This window comes from Phoxinus phoxinus (genome assembly GCF_949152265.1).
Source record: "Phoxinus phoxinus genome assembly, chromosome: 16".
Taxonomy (NCBI): domain Eukaryota; kingdom Metazoa; phylum Chordata; class Actinopteri; order Cypriniformes; family Leuciscidae; genus Phoxinus; species Phoxinus phoxinus.
In genome coordinates this window covers 15,476,446-15,497,880 of record NC_136891.1, presented here as the reverse complement: position 1 = coordinate 15,497,880, position 21,435 = coordinate 15,476,446, and the positions used below count along the sequence as shown (strand labels likewise).

General features: G+C 38.5%; 1 protein-coding gene across 1 annotated transcript in view; it reads left to right on the top strand.

Moving 5' to 3' along the window:
• The window catches only part of kcnk2b (potassium channel, subfamily K, member 2b), a 105,089-nt gene that overhangs the window by 24,603 nt on the left and 59,051 nt on the right, over nucleotides 1–21,435 (top strand). The window contains exon 2 of the mRNA XM_079639674.1: nucleotides 19,227–19,537. Within this exon, the coding sequence (XP_079495800.1) occupies nucleotides 19,227–19,537 (311 nt within the window). The remainder of the gene's footprint in view (nucleotides 1–19,226; nucleotides 19,538–21,435) is intronic.

Genomic DNA, 21,435 nt, shown 5'->3' with positions numbered 1-21,435 from the left:
TGTAGCGCTTAAAAAAAAAAAAAAAAAAAAGCAGAAACATATCGTAGGCTATATAGCATACTAGCCTCAAATATATGAAAAAATATCTATATAAAGCTTGATATGTCCACTTTTAAACGAAAAAAAATCAAATCGAAAGCAAATATCATTTGATTATGTAATCCGTATAAGATGCATTTCTCTTAAAGGCTCACTTTACAGCGGAGATGTATGGAGACATGTTTGCAGCAGACAATGATTCAGAAAAAAAGAGTTTATTAATAAACAATTAAAATGCATCGTTATTTTTAAATATATATTTATTATCATTAGCCTGCTTTTGCATCAAGATTATACATGCGCTTGAGCGCAGAATGGGCTATATCCCATGCAGTATTTAAGCAGAAATTAACGTGCGAGCGACTAGTCAAATATTTAGTATATGGCAATAATACATTTACTATATTTGACATTATTTAATTAGTAAGTATCCAGCTCTTTACATTACATTTTTTGAGTTAACAATTAGGCTAGTTAATGAACTAATAAAATAATAGAACAAGTTAAGATGCTAACTATAATTCTATTTAGCATGACTTGTTCCACCACGCAAATGACTGTTTTTAAGGTGACAATCTGTTTTCACATCTTCACATCTGAAGATTTACTGTATCTTGAAGATTGTTGTATTGTGTTGTATCTTCTGTTATAAACATTGACATTTCGTTAATTCAAAAAATGAGCACATAAGGTTGTTAAAATGTTCTGTTAGATGTTCTGTGTTTACTACTTTTTGAATTGTGTATAATAATATATCTAATGAAGATATATTAACAAAAAAATCTTATATATTATATATAAAACATAGCCTAGGCTATATAAAATAAAAAAAGGTCCTCATTGGTTAATTTTGCCTGGGGCCCCCACTCAGTGTTGGTTCGCCTCTGTCTTGCGATGAATAAGGGGCTGTTTACACCTGGCCACTTCATGCGTGTTCTGTGATGGGATAGCTATCCGATCGTGAAAAGACCAGGTATAAATGCCCTCCGAAACGCATTCGAGACGGATTTGAATCCGATCGCTCAAACCACTTCAGGGGAGGTCTGGGCCACATTCCCGACAAAACTGGACATGTGTAAATGCATCTGGTTGTGGAAACCACATATGTAAATTGTACTCCTCCCAAAAAATGCAATAAAATAAAAATAAACCTGAAAGCGTGTTATAGGCTATATGTCATGTTATAGCCAGACATGACGACGCTACTGCAACACGCATCACTGCAGATGAGCCAACGTGCAAACTATTTTAAGAATGGAAGATAGGATTTAAAATCCGTTTTGCAAAAACGCATTTATGCGACCACACCAGGTGTAAATGGAATCGTTTTGATAAATCATATAGCTATCCGATCTGAGAAAACGCATGAAGTGGCCAGGTGTAAACAGCCCCAATGTAGCACACGTCATTTGTGTTTGTTTTCAGACATGATAGCCTAACAGTCGTTTTATACTTGTGCTTATGTGATATCACAATTTTTGATCGTCGATGATGTAATATCTCCACGATCTGCTTTTGAAGAAATATGGTAGCCTATCGTGCTACAGCGGTCCCAAACTCGACGTAGGCTATACATATCACATGCAGCGGTAGAGTTACACTCACAGGACACTGCTTGTGATTCGCAATCACAAAAGTTTATTATTTGCTCGTGGTAAACATTTCATTGGCGTTCTGTTCTGACATGATGCACTTTTTCTGAGCGCGTGCGCACTGTCAAACAGCGCCAAACTGGACTTTTTGGTCTTTCCATCTTTCACGTCTGATTTTTGTTGGGTCAGACCCATCTGCTAGCTATGGGGGGACTGAGACTGAGAGAGCTACATGGAAAAATATGCACAAAACAAGCCACTTTGAAAGTTTGTTGTTTTCATGAATACAAAAGTTGGGTGACCCTCCCCCTAGACTAAAAAAAAGTTGGATGACCCTCCCCTCAACAAAGAATAAAAAGGCATGACCCTCCCCTATATTCCTCCGGTGGCCCATTCCATAAATACCGAACGGTCCCTTAAGGCGGGCGTACACGGTGCGAGTTCGGACACTCGGGAGGTCGTGAGATATTGCACACGTTACGAGTCAGTTAAACTGATAATCGCGTCAAAGCAGCTGGTATACGGCACGATTGTCCTCCTGCACGAATTTTATCCCGAGCTGGCGGTTAAACACAGTCTCTGTGAGAGCTTTCAATGTTTCAGGCAATAGCTTCAGATAGAAAAATGACAGAAATGTGTGTGCAAATGCAGATACTGTGACAGTAGCCATTCCGTTCAACATAAAAACATGAGAGAGAGAGAGAGAGAGAGAGAGAGAGAGAGTGAGTGTGTGTGTGTGTGTGTGTGTGTGTGTGTGTGTGTGTGTGTGTGTGTGTGTGTGTGTGTGTGTGTGTGTGTGTGTGTGTGTGACAGTGTATGCGCACGCTGTAGTTGCTGCCACTGAGGTATAGCCCCATCGATCTAGCCTGTGAGGCGGTTGTGTATGATTTGGCAATAGGGGACAGCCTATACGCTGGTGAAAATCGGGCCGACTCCCCGAATTTTTTAAACATGTTTAAAAATGATCGGGAGGTCGGGGAGGTGCTCATAACGTGCTCGGCTCGGCTCGTAATTCCTCTCACACGCTGCGAGCCGCGACCATGCGAGCATCACCGATTTGCACTCGATTTCTCCCGAGTGAAAAAATTATCTGCGAGCTCGTAAAACAGCAAAAAATCGCACCGTGTACGCCCGCCTTAAGATGATCTAAAACTCTGACCTACCTGCTCAAGATGACCGACCAGTGAAATTTAACTCACAATCCTAGCCCTAACCCTGAGCCTTTTTTATGGCCATGGGTGTTAATCTTCAGTGGAACACAAAAAGTAAAATTTTAAAAGGTATATTATATTTTAGACCATTATAGATGGTCTGTACATGGTTTTCTTCAAGCTGAAAGAAAATTATTAAAAGAGGCACTTTTTACATGGACAATGCAGCCATATATCTGTTCCCACAGATTCTGAGGCCATCAATCTGCTCAAGCACACTCTGGCATCACTTTTCAATCAAATCTTAAGCTGCATAAAATTGCCACAAACACCATCACTGAGATGCAAGCTTTTTCACCCCAAGGACTCGGACTCTCAAAAGGTGAAAGTCTGCCCACACAAAGAAACCTTCAAACGTTTCTTTATGTGTCCATCGTATACACCAAATGACTTAACAGATCAGATCCCAGCTTATGATCTTGCCACCAGGTATGTGATTGCTTCACAGCTCACCTGCACTGTATGTTTTAAAGCAGTGGTTTTAAATCCTGGTCCTGGGGACCCACTGCTCTGCACATTTTGTGTTCTTTGGACTGGATCATGAAATGCATATAACCATAGACATAAACATTGCAGATCAACAAAGGAGCAGATAGGCAATGTATAATTCCAGGTAAGTATTTCCAATAGGAAGTCTGGTAAGATCAACACGAGAGTCTGCACGGTCTTTGGTAAACAATAGGGATGCGCGGTATAACGGTACTGAAAAAATACCGGTATATATTATATTTAAAATTGTACGATATCATAATTTTGCTAAATTTCTCAATTGATGAAAAGGGTGAACCAACAGACCTTATAAATAATGTGTTGCCACGGGAGGCAACACATCAAATCTTGCCAAAGAATTTGTCGCTTGCTCCTCCTGAATTTGTTCAAGAGTTGAGAGATTGCCAGGTGAGCGCATCATTCAATTGATTTAATTTAGACTTTTATTCACAACACTGATCAACGTACAAATATAAGAGTGTATAAATTAAATATGACACGGTAAAGATGAAAGCTCAACGGTGCATGCATGACACACTAGAACCAATGAAGTTTAGGTCTAATAATATTTACACTTTGTCAACATTTATTAGGTAACCTTACCTAACAGTATTATAGCATTTATTATTGGATGAGTCGAACAGTAGACAATTCAGTTCATAAGTGACTCTTGGAAAATGCAGTCCTGGTGTCGTGGATGTGTAGCAATATATTCAGATCACACAGAAGAGAATATTAGGGAGGTTCTTGAAGAAACAGTAACTCAAACATGGAAACTGGATATTACACTCCAGAGTGGAATCACAGCTGATAATGCATCCTCAAACATCAAGGCATTTAAGGGGAAGTCTTACCACTGGGTTCCTTGCTTTTGCCAGAACCTACAGTACATCCAACAGTGAACAAGGCTACAAGCCTGGGCCGTGTGGTGTCTAGACTTAGAAAGACTATATCTTAATTTTCTAGATCTAACAAAATGACAAGGCTTTTAAAGGAAAATCAAAGGCTCCTTCACCTCACAGAGCACAAGCTGGTTCACGATGAACCTACCTAATGGGGTTCTACATTTGATATGGTGGACCGTTTCTGTGAACAGCAGCAAGCCATCTGTGAATAAGTGGTGCCTACTGGCACAGACATCACCACACTGGAGACAGTGCGAGAGGCCCTGGGCTCACTAATTACTTCCACGGATGCTTTGTGTGGAGAAAAAGTGACAACACTTTCTTCTGTTATTCCTGTGATGTGGAAGATACTGTCACGTGTATAGGACAGTGATATAGACTCTGTGCTAATCTGCAATATGAAAACTGAGATCAGGAAATATCAGGAGATGAGATACAGCAATGAAGAGTTACAATTTCTTCTTAATTCAGCAACCTTCTTTGATCCTTGATTTAAGAACACATTTGTAACTAAGGAGAAGGAAGTGACGGAAGTACATATGCAAAAAGCTGAAACAGCTGATCTCCCTAATCAATAATCATTGATGGAGAAGAAACAGAGCAGGAAGAACAAACAGCTGCCAACAAAAAAAAAAAAAAGACTTGGGTAGCCGTCTGTCAACTATTGTAAAAGAGAAAAAAAAGAAAAGAGGGGGAAATGGATATAAATGTCAAGCCGAGAGAGAATATCGAAAGATACCAGCTGAAAGACTAAACAAAGAACTCCAAACATACAATTTCATGGAGGAGACCTATGCCACAAATTCCACTTTCATGGTGGAAAAGGCATGAATCAAGCCTCCCTATTCTTTCAATGTTTGTCAAATATTACCTTTGCATTCCAGCATCAAGCTCAGCTTCTGAGAGAGTTTTCAGTACCTCTGTCCTCATCTGTAGCCCACTAAGATCCTGACTGTAAAGGGACAATATTAACACATTAGCTTTGTCCAAAAATCTACAGATAGCAAAAGAGATGTCAAAAAAAAAAAAGATTGAAAATAAATTAAGATATGACCCTATATTTTAATTGTATTACTTCAGTTTTAATTTAAATTGTTTCCTAAATCCAAATTTAACCTATGTTGGTATTCCCTGTAGTTAAAAAAAAAGTTATTGTTACATTTTGTTTGCACCATGTTATAAAGACTGATAAGATATGGAGAGTCTCGTGATGGCAAGCTATAGCAGCATGCTAGAGCAGCGCTCCGGATACCCACCATTAATTCGATTTATGTCAGGACCGTCAAATACGATTGACAATTAGCATACAGTTAGAATTGGCGGTATGGTTCTGTTCTGGGCCAGAACTCCCTGCGCATCCATGCAGCCTAGCATGGATAAGAGCAGGGAGAGCAGCAATAATCCCCCTTAGAGTAAACAGAACAGAACCAACATGAATGTATTGCAGATATCATTAATTCATTTTTTGTACAACATAATTCGAGAATTTTAGTCTGCCAGAATGCCAAATCCTGACTGACAAGAGGAGGAGCTGGGGATGGAGGAGGGTAATTAGCTCCTGAGAAACGCGATAGCTGCTGATAATACTGAAGGAGCTTATATTTATATTTATATTATAGTTATAGGAATTTAACATTGAGTTGAACATTTTGTTCATGACAACAAATTAACATGCGTTTGAAGATTGTATTTAGTTTTTCTTGGAAAAAGCTGGCCCAAACCGAGGTAGCGTTTTATTTCTTCAATTGTTGAAATAATTAAATGTTTAGTAATACAATTTTATGACAGAAATATTACTACATGTTGCCTAAATAATTAAATTCCTTCATTATCAACACTTGAGTAGCCTAATGCTAATGTCTAGAATTAAGTGTGAATTGTGACTTCTCTTTGTTTTAAGTCGGTCTCAAACTCAGATAGCCTGTGCGGGGTTGGGGACAATAGGTGTTAAATGTTCTGTCTTTCATATGGAGAGTGAGCCTGATGAGCAGGCAAAGGAAAAATACTTTTAAGGATAAATATCTTGATGTGTCCAAATGTAGGCCCTATATCATATTCAATTATAAATATTGTAGTTTTATGTATTGTATTTAAAGGTTTTTCACACACAATTTCAGTTGAAGTGTTCAATCCATTTGTTTCAACTGGTTTTGAAGAGTTTTAAAATGTTTGAGCAGTGTGTTTGTCAACAATCTGGCATTATCTAAACATTAACTATTGACGAAATGCGTTCTTGCCAACTAAACGAATGCGAGTGAGCAGCAGATACAGAGCTCTTTTATTCGCGATCCACCTCTTTTTATTGTAAGGTGAATTCAACAAGGCATTCTGTTTCTTTGAAGCAACAAAGGCTAAATCATTTGTTACAGTTTTTTTTCGTGATTTGTATGGATGACACACAGCGACATATAGCCTACAGTATTATCAGCTCTATGTGTTTTAACCCTGAAATATTTAATTTCAAGAGAGACCCGGTGCGCGCAGTGCAGGGAGACTAAATAAACTTGCTGAAAAAGAGATCCAGCGCGAGAGAGAGGCAAAGAAAAACGCATAAACTTAATTTATGTTGCTTTAAACTATTTTCGTTTTGTAGGCTACTGTCTTTGTCTGATTTGTTCAATGAATGTATGGATCGGTTTATAAAAATGTCTTCCTTTGCTATGGCGGGTATCAAAGTCAGTCATCTCCAATTTCGTGAATGATTCACAAAACAATAATTTAGCAGATTAAAGACTAGCTTCATCATTTTCTGACGCGATCGGCTGACAATCTTCCTTCATCAGTTTTGTCGTCTGTGCAGCGGCTCTACTGGAATGCAGCAAATTTATGTTGTAATGTGCCATTGATGTCACAGTGTCTGGTTTATGTTCCTTGGGTCACCACTAGATGTCCTCCTTCCCCAAGGTGTCCATCACACTATTGAACTACATTTCCCACGATCCTTGTCTTCTCATTGCACTTGGCTGTTTCCTAATCACTGATCATTGCACTCAGCCATTTCCCCATTATCATTGTCTATTCCCTGTGTATTTATACCCTGTCTGTTTTAGTATGTGTCACGGAGTCCTTGTCCATTATCACGCCATTTCCGAGTTCTGGTTTCTTGTTCTGTTCTTGTTTTATGTTTGGATTGTCCTTATGGTTTTGACCCCTGCCTGGACTGTTTGTGAGTACGGATTTCCCCCAATAAATACACTTACTGCATTTGGATCTTCTCCCTTGTCTTATTGAGTGTGGATCGTGACAATTGATAATTAAACAAAACGCTTGACTTTAATAAACAGTTACCTATCTAAGTAATGATAATGGTAAAACATAAACGCTATCGGCCAACAGCATGTAGGCTACAATGAGATTCGATCTCGCATCGCTTGAAGCTCCGTGAAGCTTGTGCTGTTGCATTGACCACAGATCTATCGTCGGACCGCTGTTAAGATTACGTCTAATGCTCTTGCAAACCCTCATTGATGTAGGCTAATATTTACCGATAAGAGGCGCTACAATCGCAGACTTTGAAAAGTGTCAGTTTATTCTCTCTATTGCGTAATCTGACGCCACAGCTCACGCAATAGAGAGAATAAACTGACACTTTTCAAAGTCTGCGATTGTAGCGCCTCTTATCGGTCAAATGCAGCAAATACACACCCGCAATTTTTTCCGCAGCGGTAAAAGTATTATTCTGGTTGGGTACCAACTGTATATGTATACAGTGATAGGTGTCGTATTCCTATAGGTAGACGTGAATCGGCTGAGAGTCAGCTGATGCGAGCTTGACTAACGTGACCTGCCAGAACTGACGCTATGCTTGATTATTTAGCATATATTTGCTTTGAAAATGTAATCAAACTTCCAATAGATAACTTATTCTTACTTGAAGCATCTGACAAATGACAAAATTACATCTTCCAAGCAACCAATTTGAGTAGTGCAAACACGTCGGAAAACAACCAGCCCTGGAGCTAACGATTCACTGTCAACTTAAAAGATACTTTTGTGAAATTAGTCAAATGAACGCTACTTTTCAGGGCTAGCAAGTGATTTGATAACTATTAATGCGACTAGTACAGAACTTAAAGCTGCGATTAGCTCCATACAGGACTGACTCGACGAGGCCGAGAATCACATCTCGCACATGGAAGATTCAACGAATCAGCTGACTGGTGACTAGGGATGGGAATTGATAAGATTTTATCAATATCATGTTATACTCGGAGGTGACTTTAATCAGACTATGGATGGCATCCTGGACAGAAGTCAAAACATCAAATCAAGCCCTCTAGATAGAGCTGCCATTCACACTCTCAAAGATGACAAGGATTAACAGATATTTGGAGATTGGTTAATCCACAAGAATGGATACACATTCTTCTCAAATTATTCACAAAACCTTTTCAAGAATTGATTATTTTCTGATATCCAACTCTTTATTATCTGTTGCTGACTGTATAATTGGAGTAATAGGATTCACAGATCATGCACATGTGGAGTTAAAAAGAAGTCAAAGTAGATTTTAAGAAAAGGTGTAGACTAAATACCTTAAGGTTTTGATTCATTGCAGGATGACATAAAGTTGTTGTTTTTTACTTAATATTGGGTCAACTCAGAGATTAGCAACAGTATGGGATGCCTCTAAAGCATTTATCACGGGAAAATGTATTGCATATAGGAAGAAAAAAGAAAGTGTCGAAAAAGTGAAACTTTTAGAAAAACAAATCAGTGATTTAGAAAAGAATTTGTGCAAGGTTTTACAGATTTGAAATTTAAACAGCTTTGTCAATTAAAATTGTATCTTCATGGATTATTTAATTAGAAAGTAGAATATGCATTATTTAGATTGAAGACCAAGTATTATGAGAGTGGGGAGAAAGCTGGGAAACTCTTTACTAGGCAGATAAAGCAACACGATGCATCTCACGCAATACCTGCAATTAAGGAAGGAAATAAGGTGCTCACCTCCATCAAAGTTATTAATAGAGTTCTATTCAAAACTGTACACATCAGAATCCATTTACATTCAGGTGTTAAAAGACTTTTTAGCCAATGTTACATTGTTCACTTTAACCCCCGACGAACGAGACTCAATAGATGCACCTATAACACAAGAAGAGGTCAGAACTATTATAATGTCTTTGAAATCTGGAAAATCACCAGGCTCTGATGGATTCCCAGTGGAATTTTATAAGAAGTTTCAGTAGCACCTCAATGCAGTACATAAGATCCAAGGGGCGGAGTTAGATCCAGATCCGATGGGCGGAGTTGGATCCAGATCCGAGGGGCAGAGTTGGATTTCCTCCCACTGCATTCTGATTGGTCGACAGGTTCCTAGCGTTTCTCACAGGTTCGCGTTTAAAGTCTGTAGAGAGAATGGTGTCGTCTTAGCGGCCTCTAATTTAATAACAAATGATCGTTGCGACGGAAGCGAATCAATCAAAACTAACTTTAGCTAGCCAAAACCATCTCCATTTCCTTAAATTATAAGTTTATCTCTGCAAAGCTGCTTTGAAACAATCTACATTGTTAAAAGCGCTATATAAATGATGATGATTTGACTTTTGACAGAAAAATAAACTTGCTGAAAACAAATCTAATTTAATAAAGTTTAAAAAGTTACAAACATTGTAGTTTGTACATTGTGTGAATGTGATTATTTTTTTTCATTTGGAAAAAGCGTTTAATTATAATCCAAAACAAAAATATTGATTAAAAATTCTTACATTTCATCTTCCCTGAAAAGCATAGTTCCTTGTTACATGCAAGAATAAATATCTCTTAAAAAGAAATGTATTCTTTGATTGGCTGATCTTTTACCCCTCAGTAGTCCACATGCACTTTGATTTCAAATATTACATCAAATATTATAATATTAATAAGTAGGCGCGTCTACTTTTGAGTAGCCTAATATTAAATCAAGTTTAAACTCAAGTAGAAAATGTGTGCTTTTCCACTGATTATGCAACTTTAAGTGACTAAATTATAGCAGCACTAATTTTAAACTTATAAATGACTTCACAAGGGAATCTGTCTTAATTTACATAACATAAGAGCATCTCACTTACATAAATGCATGAACAATTCATTACCAGCACAATTAAATAGGAAAAAAAACACGTTTATTAACACACTAGGTAAAACAGACATTTTGAAAACAGTAGGGAAACTTTGAAGGCAAAACATAAGGAAAACCACATTGGAAGCACACGCAGAAATGACACAAACATTACAGGGAAACCACCGGACATTCACAATGAACTATTCATCCTTTCAGGTCAGCACAGATCTGGCCGAACTCGCTGCAGAAGTCTGGGTGGGTGTCTTCACATATTATTTTAAAAAGTTCCCCCTTTCTTCCTCGACCTCCATATCCTGTGGGTTAGCAAAGAAAGCAAATATTTCAATGTTCATTATTTTTTAAATGTTTTAATTCATCAATGAAAGTAAAACACTCCATGGCAACAACTAACAATGCATACCTGGAGTGCAGTGTTTGCCTAACCTGGCTAGTGGGTAGCGTGGCTAACCTGGCTAACTAGATAGCTACCTGACTGACAACACCACATGTTAGCTTACCCTAGCTATAAACATATGAACATACCAACAGTATTATCCAAAGCTAATTAGTTTAGCTAAATAGATAGGCCACCTCTACACGTGCGTGCTAACGTTAACGCTACAAACGACCTAACTTACCATTAATGGATTCCAGTTTAGCAGACTAGTTAAACATGTCTTGGTGTTGAAAAAAGTATGGACACTGTCAAAACTTTAACATATATTTAAGTGTGATCATTACTTAAAGACGCACACTAAATTATTAATCTATCTCGACTATATTAGTAATCAAAATGTACACTTACATTGATGAGAGCAAACAATGGTTGGTGATCACCGATATGCTGGTTCATCTGGTGGTGGGGCTGGGGCGTGGGGGCGAAGTATATATAGTGGGAGGAGTTGGATCTGGATCCAACTCCTCCCAGTGGATTTTATGTTCTGCAGTGAGGACCTTCTCAGAAGTTTGTCAATGAATTTACCCCAATATAAACTGAGGTATATTCAGAGGTACTTGAGGATGATATGTTACCTGACACTTTTAATGATGCCTTAATATCACTCATACCAAAACTGGATAGAGATACAATGGATCCTGCTAATTATTAGCCTCACGATTAGAAAGTATTTTACCTAAAATTATACACAGAGATCAGGTGGGCTTTATTAAAAATAGATATTCGCCTGACAATATGAGAAGGCTATTATATCTCATGTGGATGAATCATTCTAATCTAGATCCCATTGCTGCAATATTGCTTGATGCGGAAAAGGCATTTGATTGGGTGGAGTGGGGGTTTCTTTTAGTGGCTTTAGAAAAATATGGTTTTGGTTCAGGTTTTGTGAAGTGGGTTAAAATGATTTACTCCAACCCTATAGCCGCTGTAATAACTAATGGAATTTCATCATCCTTTTTTTAAATCTATCTAGGTTTACCCGCCAATGATGCCCTCTTAGTCCACTACTTTTTACATTAGTTTTGGAACCGCTTGCTTTAATGGTTAGATAGGAACCAAGAATTAAAGGTGTATTTGCAGGGGAAAGAGAACATAAATTACTGTTGTATGCAGATGACATATTGTTAGTAGGTAAAGACCTTGCATGTTCCATACCACTCCTTAATATATTTGAATCTTGTTCTAAATTTTCAGGATATAAAATCAAAATTGATGCATAAAGGAATTATATATTTAAGGATCCACCTGAGCCCTAATTTAGAGAATATATTGAATTTGAATATGGAACCTTTGTTGCAGAAAATACAATTGTGTTAACTTTATGGGGAAAGATTGATCAATGAGGCTTTGCAAGAGCATACGACGTAATCTTAACAGCATTCCGACGATAGCTCTGTGGTCAACGCAACAACATTAGCCTCACGGAGCTTCAAGCGATCCAAGATCGAATCTCATTGTAGCCTAAATGCTGTTAACCGTTCTTGATGCTTAAATAGGTAACTGTTTATTAAACTCAAGCGTTTTGTTTAATTATCAATGGCACATTACTCATAAATTTGCTACATTCCAGTAGAGCCGCTGCACAGACAAGGTTGCATCGAGTTTAGAGTTTATTTCCTAAGAAACACAGAATCTTATTCTTGCGACATTTTAAATTTGTATTGCCAAAGAAATTGCAGCTAAATTAAACAATTAAAACAGTAGCCTACACAATGAAAATAGTTCAAAGCAACATAAATTAAGATCATGTGTTTTTCTTTGCCTCTCTCTCGCGCTGGATCTCTTTTTCAGCAAGTTTATTTAGTCTCCCTGCACTGTGCATGCCGGGTCTCTCTCAAAATTAAACATTTCAGGGTTAAAACACATCCTACAGCTGATAATACTGTATATGTCGCTGTGTGTCATCCATACAAATTACGAAAAAAACTGTAACAAATGATTTAGCCTTTGTTGCTTCAAAGACACATAATGCCTTGTTGAATTCACCGTACAATAAAACGAAGTGGATCGCGAATAAAAGAGCTCTGCATCTGCTGCTCACTCGCATTCGTTTAGTTGGCAAGAATGCATTTCGTCAACAGTTCATGTTTAGATAATGCCAGATTGTTGATAAACACACTGCTCAAACATTTTAAAACTCTAAAAAACCAGTTGGAACAAATGGATTGTGTGAAAACCTTTACATACAATACATAAAACTACACTATTTATAATTTAATAAGATACAGGGCCTACATTTGGACACATCGAGAGATTTATCCTTAAAAGTATTTTGCCTTTGCCAGCTCATCAGGCTCACTCTCCATATGAATAACATTAACACCTATTGTCCTGAACCCCCTAAACCCCCACAGGCTATCTGAGTTTGAGACCAGCTTAAAACAAAGAGAAATCGCAATTCACACTTAAATCGCTATTCTAGACATTAGCATTAGGCTATTAAAGTGTTGATAATGAAGAAATTAAATTATTTAGGCTAAATGTAGTAATGTTTCTGTCATAAAAGTTTATTACTAAACATTTAATTATTTCAATAATTGAAGAAATAAAACGCTACCTCGGTTTGGGCAAGCTTTTTCCAAGCAAAACTAAATACAATCTTCAAACGCATGTTAATTTGTTGTCATGAACAAAATGTTCAACTCAATGTTAAATTCCACGGGGATCTTTGGATCCTTACAACCAGGGTGCTTGCGATGTGTGAATTATTATTATTATATATTTTTTTATATATAAATCTCTAACCACAGTGCTTCGTGGTGCTGCTGCTAAACTAAATAACATTTATAGAATAATGATGAACTTAAATTAAACAATATCGCAACATTTCAACAAATAAATTATCTGATCTGTTTTTACAATTTAATTCAGGGCGATTTAGCCTAGACTACATTTAATTATAGCGAGATTTTCACCCTTGTCCGTTCCTCATTGGGAAGCACTCACATGATAGCTAAACATCTCTGAGTAGATTCTCTGCACCTCTCGGTTTCATACGGATTACCTAATCAGATAACATTTATAAAATATTTAGACATTTAAATGCTTTAGACATAGCCGATTTCTTATCGTGACTGAGCTGAGGGAAGTGGCTTTCGGATAATTTTTGTGACGCGCAGTTCCTGGAGACAGAGACAACAGATAAACTTTTGTCATTAGCCTAATATTAATAAAAGTTTACAGTTTTGAACGATGTAGGCTACTCTACTCTTATCTGTATGGCTAAAAAATTACGGAGTAACCTATTAGGGCCTAAGTTATTTTAGCTGTCTGTTATGAGAAAAATAAATCCAAATGAACACGTCGCCGCGTTTGTCGAACACTAATTCAACATGCCAGAATAAAACCTGACTTTAGAACAATGGATAGCGCCATTCGGCGTGGTGTGCTAAAATACTTAATTATAAACTTCAATATTTAATTCAAAATAATCTTAAAATGCTTTGTGACATTTTGAAAAGCTGTGCATGCATTAATGGATAATTCAGGTGAAAAATTAACCTAGGGGTATTTAACACATGGTTACCGAGTCGATCGTTCCCTGGGATGCGTTTTCGTGATAATCGAATGTAACAGTTTTATCTCTAAAAACAGATAAGCTTATAATGCTAGTATATGGGGCATCGAATATAAGTAAAAATAAATCGCTAGTTAATACCACTAACCAGGCTCAAAATTGCCTCAAACTAACACGGCAGCATATTGAGGGTCCCTAAATGCAAACCGAAGCTTTGAGAACTTTGTAAGTGTACAGACAGTTTAATAAGAAGATACTTTATAAAGACAGTACACGTCGTGTATACAGGCAGGAGCCATCTTTGGAAAACAGACTCGACCAGTCGAGCCAAGAACGCCGTGCTACGTGAGCTGAACTGTGACTTAAACCTATCGAGTCTGTTTTCCAAAGATGGCTCCTGACTGTATACGAGACGTGTACTGTATTTATAAAGTATCTTCTTATTAAACTGTCTGTACATTGATTACTGTGGAAGGAGGGGGGATTCAAATAATTCAGCAGAAGCAGGGATGTTTAGAACAGAAGGAAATCCCTGTCCCCCCTGGCAAATTGCACCTTGCTTAAAACCATGTTTTTAAAAACTCTTTATATAGGCTATAGGGAACTAGCCTGGCTCCGCCCTCCTACGTGCTTCCGTATTCCTACGTATTCCCACGGGCAATAGGCTTAAATGTCCCCTACCGACGTCTAGGCGTACAATATGAAATATAGGCTATATTGTTCTCGTCTCTATTTTTAACTTATGATTCTATTTTTCTGTCCTAAAAAAATGTTCTATAGTATTTCATCCTTACTGTTAATTGACATTAACCCCACTTACATTTCAAAACACAACAATTGCTGCTGTTTTTCACAATGTCCCTTTGCGCCACCTGGCGGTCATTTCGCGAATGACTCTGAAATGCGACTGGTTTATTTTTGCCGCGGTGGTTTTGCCGCGGTGGCTGGCGCGTCGGTAATAGGCATTCTGGTTGACTACCTACTGTATGCATCGAACTGTCTCATCTTTGTCTTCTTCAGTCTTCTGTGTGTCATCGCCTGCCAGTCTCCATTCCTCCAGCCACTTCTCTCCATAACCTGCAACAGAAAATACTTTCATTCCCATGCCAGTATCACCAGTACTATCAGAAATCCAGAGACTCACCTGCTAATAACATATTTATCTTTCAATAAACTCCATACAGATTTTACCTGTGTTTGGTGTCTTTCTTAACCATGGCAGAGCTGGTGGAGGAGGCAACCAAGGTGTAGCAGTCGGCAAAGCTAGGGCTGGTGGACCGGGAGACCTTGGGAGTGATGGTGGAGCGGGAGACCTTGGGAGTGCGGACGAAGTGGGGGATCTTAGTAGTGCCAGGGGACTGGGAGATGTGCCATGTGAGCGAGAGATGTCTGGAGTTCCAGCTTAGCTCTGGAGTGCCAGCCGAATGGGGAGCCTGGCTGAGCAGGAGACTATGGTGCTACCACAATGCACCATTGGGCACCATCCACTCTGGATGGTGCTATCCATCCAGAGATGGATACTACCACAATGTAGACAGCAGGGTTGAGGACCAGGGTGGAGTAGATGGAATCAGAGAAGGAGAGTTACACAAAGAGAGTGACACACACAGTCTCTGATGCCGTGGCAGAGACAAAAAAGCATTGAACGCCCCCCGTGGCCGAGATGAGGGAGCGAAATATGACCTCCATGGCTAAGATGAAGGAACAAGGAATGGACTCTTTGGCCAGGAAGAATGAGAGAAAGCTGAGTAAGGAGTGGCCTCCATAGCTGTGACAGGAATCACAGGACTTGGGACCAGCCAGACTAGATTATCTGGGACTACCTGGACCACTGGACTTGTGGACTCTGAGACCACCAGTCATTGGAACACTGGGAATGCGGGACTACTGGACTGGGAGCTGTGAGCCCACCAGACTCGATAGCTCTCTAGACTGTTCAGAGGCAGACTTATTTCTCTTTCAGCCTCCTCTGTGCTGGGGTCAGTGCGTTGTCCAGATTGGAGGATGGGGACCTAGAGGGGTCAGCGGGAAGGAAATCTGGAGTGGACTTTGGAGGTTGTGGGATACCACAGGGAACAGTTGAGGCACTAGAGAAACTGTATCCGTGTAGCTTCCACTTCTCCCTTGATGAAAGAGGAATCCATTCTGTTAAAGGGCCAGAACCAGAAACTGGCAGAGCATCCCTTGTGGTCCACTGGCAGACAACAGTAAGGGTTTGTTATTAAAGAAACTAATGAGTATATCATCCTCATAATTCACTACATTTGCCATTAGTAAAGATTCACAAATGTGTTCCTTGAGGGAAAAAATGTCCTGGGTGAGGCTGATGAGGCTAAATTCTGGAATGATGAAATGCATTCCTGCTGAATTCCGTGTGATTGGTCTGGTCTTTTGTCATTCAGAGGCAAAGACAGAAGATTAACTCAACAGTAGGGTTTTATTGAAAGGTTTATGGAATGACAGGTAATGCAGGTAAGTATATGGATTGATAAAACAAGGAATGCTCATGACTGTATGTCAACAGTTCTTTCTTGTCAAGTGAGACGAGCACACAAGGAGACCAGGGAGTAAACACAGCGGATCAACAAAGGAGCAGACAGGAAATGAAGAACAACAATGGAGAACAAGTAATGGTAAACAGACGATTGTGAACAGACGATTGAGATGTCCATGTAAGTATATCCAACAGGTGAGATCAACACAAGAGACTGAACATTCTTTGGTAAACAATGACGAGACCAGACAAAGCGAGTATAAATGGGCTGCATCCGAAAACTTTGGCAGGGGACTTGTTGCCTTGCTGCCTTATCATGCAATGACTTTGCAGGCAGTGTTTGCGTACAAAGGTAGCCTACTTCCCAAAACTGATTTCGGACAGACATCTGAGGCAGCGTAACAGTTTAATGATCTACAGAAAAATAGAGAGAGCTTTATATTTAAGCAAATATTTAATTACTACAGTAGCTATTCCTTGCTAGAAATGACATCAGAAGTGGAAAACATTGGTCATAAACGTACATTTACACACAAACTGACCAAAGAAAGACTGACCATCTTTCTTTTTCTAGTTCAACTGTCAACGAATAGAAGGATGCATCGATGCGGCTTTCAAAAATCGATCAGGTGAAGAAATCTTAGGAAACAGGAAGTGAAGCTAACATTGGATTCGGACGTGCCTTGGTACCTTCCAACCTTGGAATGCGTCCTCTGAAGGTAGCATTTTTAAATTTCCGGATGCAGCCATCCCTGTTGAGCACGTAATGATGGCCAGGTGTGTGCAATTAAAATGTGGGTGAGAGTGAGCAGAGTGGCAAAGGTTTCAGTTATTATAATTGCCAGACCAAATGAGTGTCTGCAAGAAAATGTACAAGTCAGTACAGACAGAACAATACATATTTATCAAAACTTTAATGAAGCCCAAGCCAATCTGAGAAATGTTCTCCAGAGATTAGTTTTATTTATAAACCACTATTGGTTAGAGAACACTAGTATAGGGGATCAGTGCCAGTGCTTTACCCTTCAGACACCACGTTGCGGTTTATGGGAAAGGAGAAAGAGACTCTCTGTTCACAGCAATGAATGTGCCAGTTATGGTGAGGGGTGTTGTAATTCTGTCACGTTCTAAGAGGTAAACTAATCACCACAGACTTAGCCAGCTGACCAATCAAAGCAGACTGGGCTTTTCAGAAGGCAGTTTTAAAGAAACCAAAACTAAAATCATGTAGAGATTTTCAAGTAGACCAAAACCTATTCTAGAAAAAAAAAAAAAAAAAAAAATATATATATATATATATATATATTGTAAATGAGCATACTATATTAAAGAAATTGCTTGCAAAAATTTGTCGCTACATTTTTACAAATCATTTTCATTTTAATAAAAAAAAAGGAACATTTTGAACAAAAAGCTGAGAAAACCATGTTTTTGCTAATGACTACATCCGGATATTCAGAACGATGATCAAAAACATAGATCGAGTCCATCAACACCTTTAAAGCTTTTCTTATACTGTACCTCTTCCTTGGTTTACCATTTCATTCGGTAAAGTTAGCATAAAGTTTAGATTTATATGCTGTTGATTGTTTGATGATCACGTTAGCTTACATCTGCGTAAGTAATATTCTATTGCTTGTTTTTGCTGCTTCTATAGCTTGTTTTTGGATGTCCTATTTCAGAAAATGCTTAACAGCACCCACTACCGTATAACAGAGAAAACATGGATTACAGGAAAAACTCATCAATGGCAGGGAAGAGTTGTGTCATAAATTACAGAAAATCTTGTCAATTGCGGGGTAAGAGTTAAGTGTTCAGATATGGCTGTCTGATTCTGTCCAGGAAACCCACAGAAAAAATTATGAAAGTATAGAAAGAAAGTACGTATCTGTACCTAGTTGGTAAAGTCTGCAAGGTTCAAAATGTAAATATATTAGTTTAAGCCCCATTCTACAATCCCAGACTGATCAATCTTACATTTCTATGGAAAGCTGATAAAGTGTCTTGTTTTGTATGGTCCTCAATATGCAATATATTATGTAAATTATAATATATTATGTAAATTATAAAAGTAGCATAAACTTTTGGGTACGAGTATGTTGCATTGTGCCATAATAAAGTTTTAAAGTAAAGTTTGAGATTATTTAAACATGTTCAACACTGTAATTTATGTAACTTAGTACAACTTTATTCAATTTGACTGCATCTTTATTCTGTTCTGTGCAAATTTGAAAGACTGAAACAAGAGCTATTGAATGGACACACAAATCTTGCTAATCAGAAAACCACTGGGCTACTGATGTGATTGTGTGTATGATCTGGTGAGAAAAACGATCTTCAGAATGTGTTCTTCAATTCATAGTCATTAGCTTATCTTTCTTTCTTTCTTTCTTTCTTTCTTTCTTTCTTTCTTTCTTTCTTTCTTTCTTTCTTTCTTTCTTTCTTTCTTTCTTTCTTTCTTTCTTTCTTTTAGTGGCTGCTCCTGACCTCCTTGATCCTAAAACAGCCGCCCATAACTCCAGACCTCGTCTCTCATTCTCGGCTCAGCCAGTGCTGCTGAAGTCTTCTGAAGACTTTGAGCTTCGTGTAACCGTCATGCGCTGGAAAACAGTGCTGACCGTCTTCCTGCTGGTGGTGCTGTACTTGATTATTGGAGCAACTGTGTTTAAAGAGTTGGAACAGCCTCACGAGATGTCAAAGAAACTGGCCATCCTTGTGGAAAAACTGGAATTCCTCGAGCAGCATCCATGTGTGAACTCCTCAGATCTGGAATATTTAGTGAAGGTAAAACAGCAGACTTGCACACAAACCAAATATTGGACAGAACACATGTTGGGATACTTGTGTTACACATTTGAGGTTGATTATCTGTCCATAACATCATCTTATATTGACCTGATGCTGGACTTGTTTTACTCGTTTTTATTTTTACTTATTTTTGTGTTTTAAATAAGAAAATTTTGTTTATTTGTTTTGTTTTATTTTATTTGGATCATCACACATTTTAATTTTAATTCATTAATATCCATAAAATAATGATTAAATATCAATGAAAAAAACGTAAAAACTTCAGAGCACTGGTATCTTTGTGATGGCCACTTCTATCATACAAGTACATATATGGTATCAAAGTTCGGAAGGGACACACAGACAATTTACCCAATCAGCACGAGAGCAGGCATAAATATATACTGTATATTATAATATTATACTTATAATACTGTTTATATATATATATATATATACACTCTGGGTTCAGGCCAAATTCTAAGCTCGGATCCCTCCCCTCGGACAGCACGCCAAATATGCATATTCTATAATATATCTGATGATTATATGTAAGTGCGAACTCGTGAAAAAAATATGGTTATGTTAATTTGTGACAGTACTCCTGAATCTACTGCTAGGACTCCTGAAAAAAAAATCACTTTCAGGGACATACAGTAACAACAATAACTAGCAATGTAAACGTTGGTTGCTTCCACAGTTGTTCTCTTCCTTTCCCCACATTATCTTGCTTGCTTAGTAATACTTTATTTGCCTTTCCATCTTTGCTACAGTGAGACAGTTTACTAGATCCCCTAAAGGAATTGTCCAGATCAGGCAATGGCATAAACGTGTCCACAAAGTATGTGCAGAATGCAAAAATGACCTGCTGTTATTGTGCAGTGCTATTTCAGTGGTGATTGCACCTGTTTAAACCAGTTTGTTAATGTATAAGATGCAGATTTTTGTGGTAAAATAGAAAGTGTTTAGTGAAATACATCAATTTTGGACAGGCCATGGCCCAGCTCCGGGCCACACAAATAGTTTTCCTCGGCCTACTTACAGTATAGTATGATGGCCCTGGGATGGGTTAGATCTTGACTACAGACATGAGCCACACATGGGCAATAACTGGCCTCAAATCTAAGGCAAATAATAACCCATAACCAGGCTTGAACTAGGCCAGAAGTTGTTTTAATTGTGGTACCAAATCTTAGCCTTCAGTAAACCATATCAACACATCAGTCTTTAACCAGAAACCTCAAAACTAAGCCACAAAAATGCCATCAAAATACTCAGCCATGGATCCATCCATAGGCAGTAAAACACACATTCACACCAATAGACAATTCATTGTCTGCAATTCCATCTTTGGACTGTGAGGGAATCCAGATCTGAGGGAAAGACCTTCTGGCTCAGCTGGGAGTTGAACCAGGGACCTTCTTGTTGCAGTGTTTCCCACTGAGCCACTGTGATGCCCTTAATCACAGCCATAAGACAGATAATATGGCTGCGTTTACACTTGGCATTAACATGCGACCTGTATCCGGATGTTGTCCACATACACATTGAAAAAACCACAAGTGTAAACGCGCTTCTGATGGGAATGTTATCCGATCAGCGTGTCCAGGTTCGGAGGTAGTCGAGGACGCATTGTGATCGGATCTCAGTGTAATATAAACGCAATCCAGCCATCGCATTCACAAAACCCCGGCCTCTGTCCTTATTCCCCGTCCTCTCTCCGGGCAAATAAACTGAAATGTTTGCCTTCGCACCCGAAAGATACAGAACCATTAATTTTCTGTAAAGAACGCGCATTTTTACCAGCACAGCTGGCAACATTCTCAGACCCATACGTTTACCGTTTCCATTACGGCATCTATCCACATTTTTAGTACTCGCTAATTATTTATTAC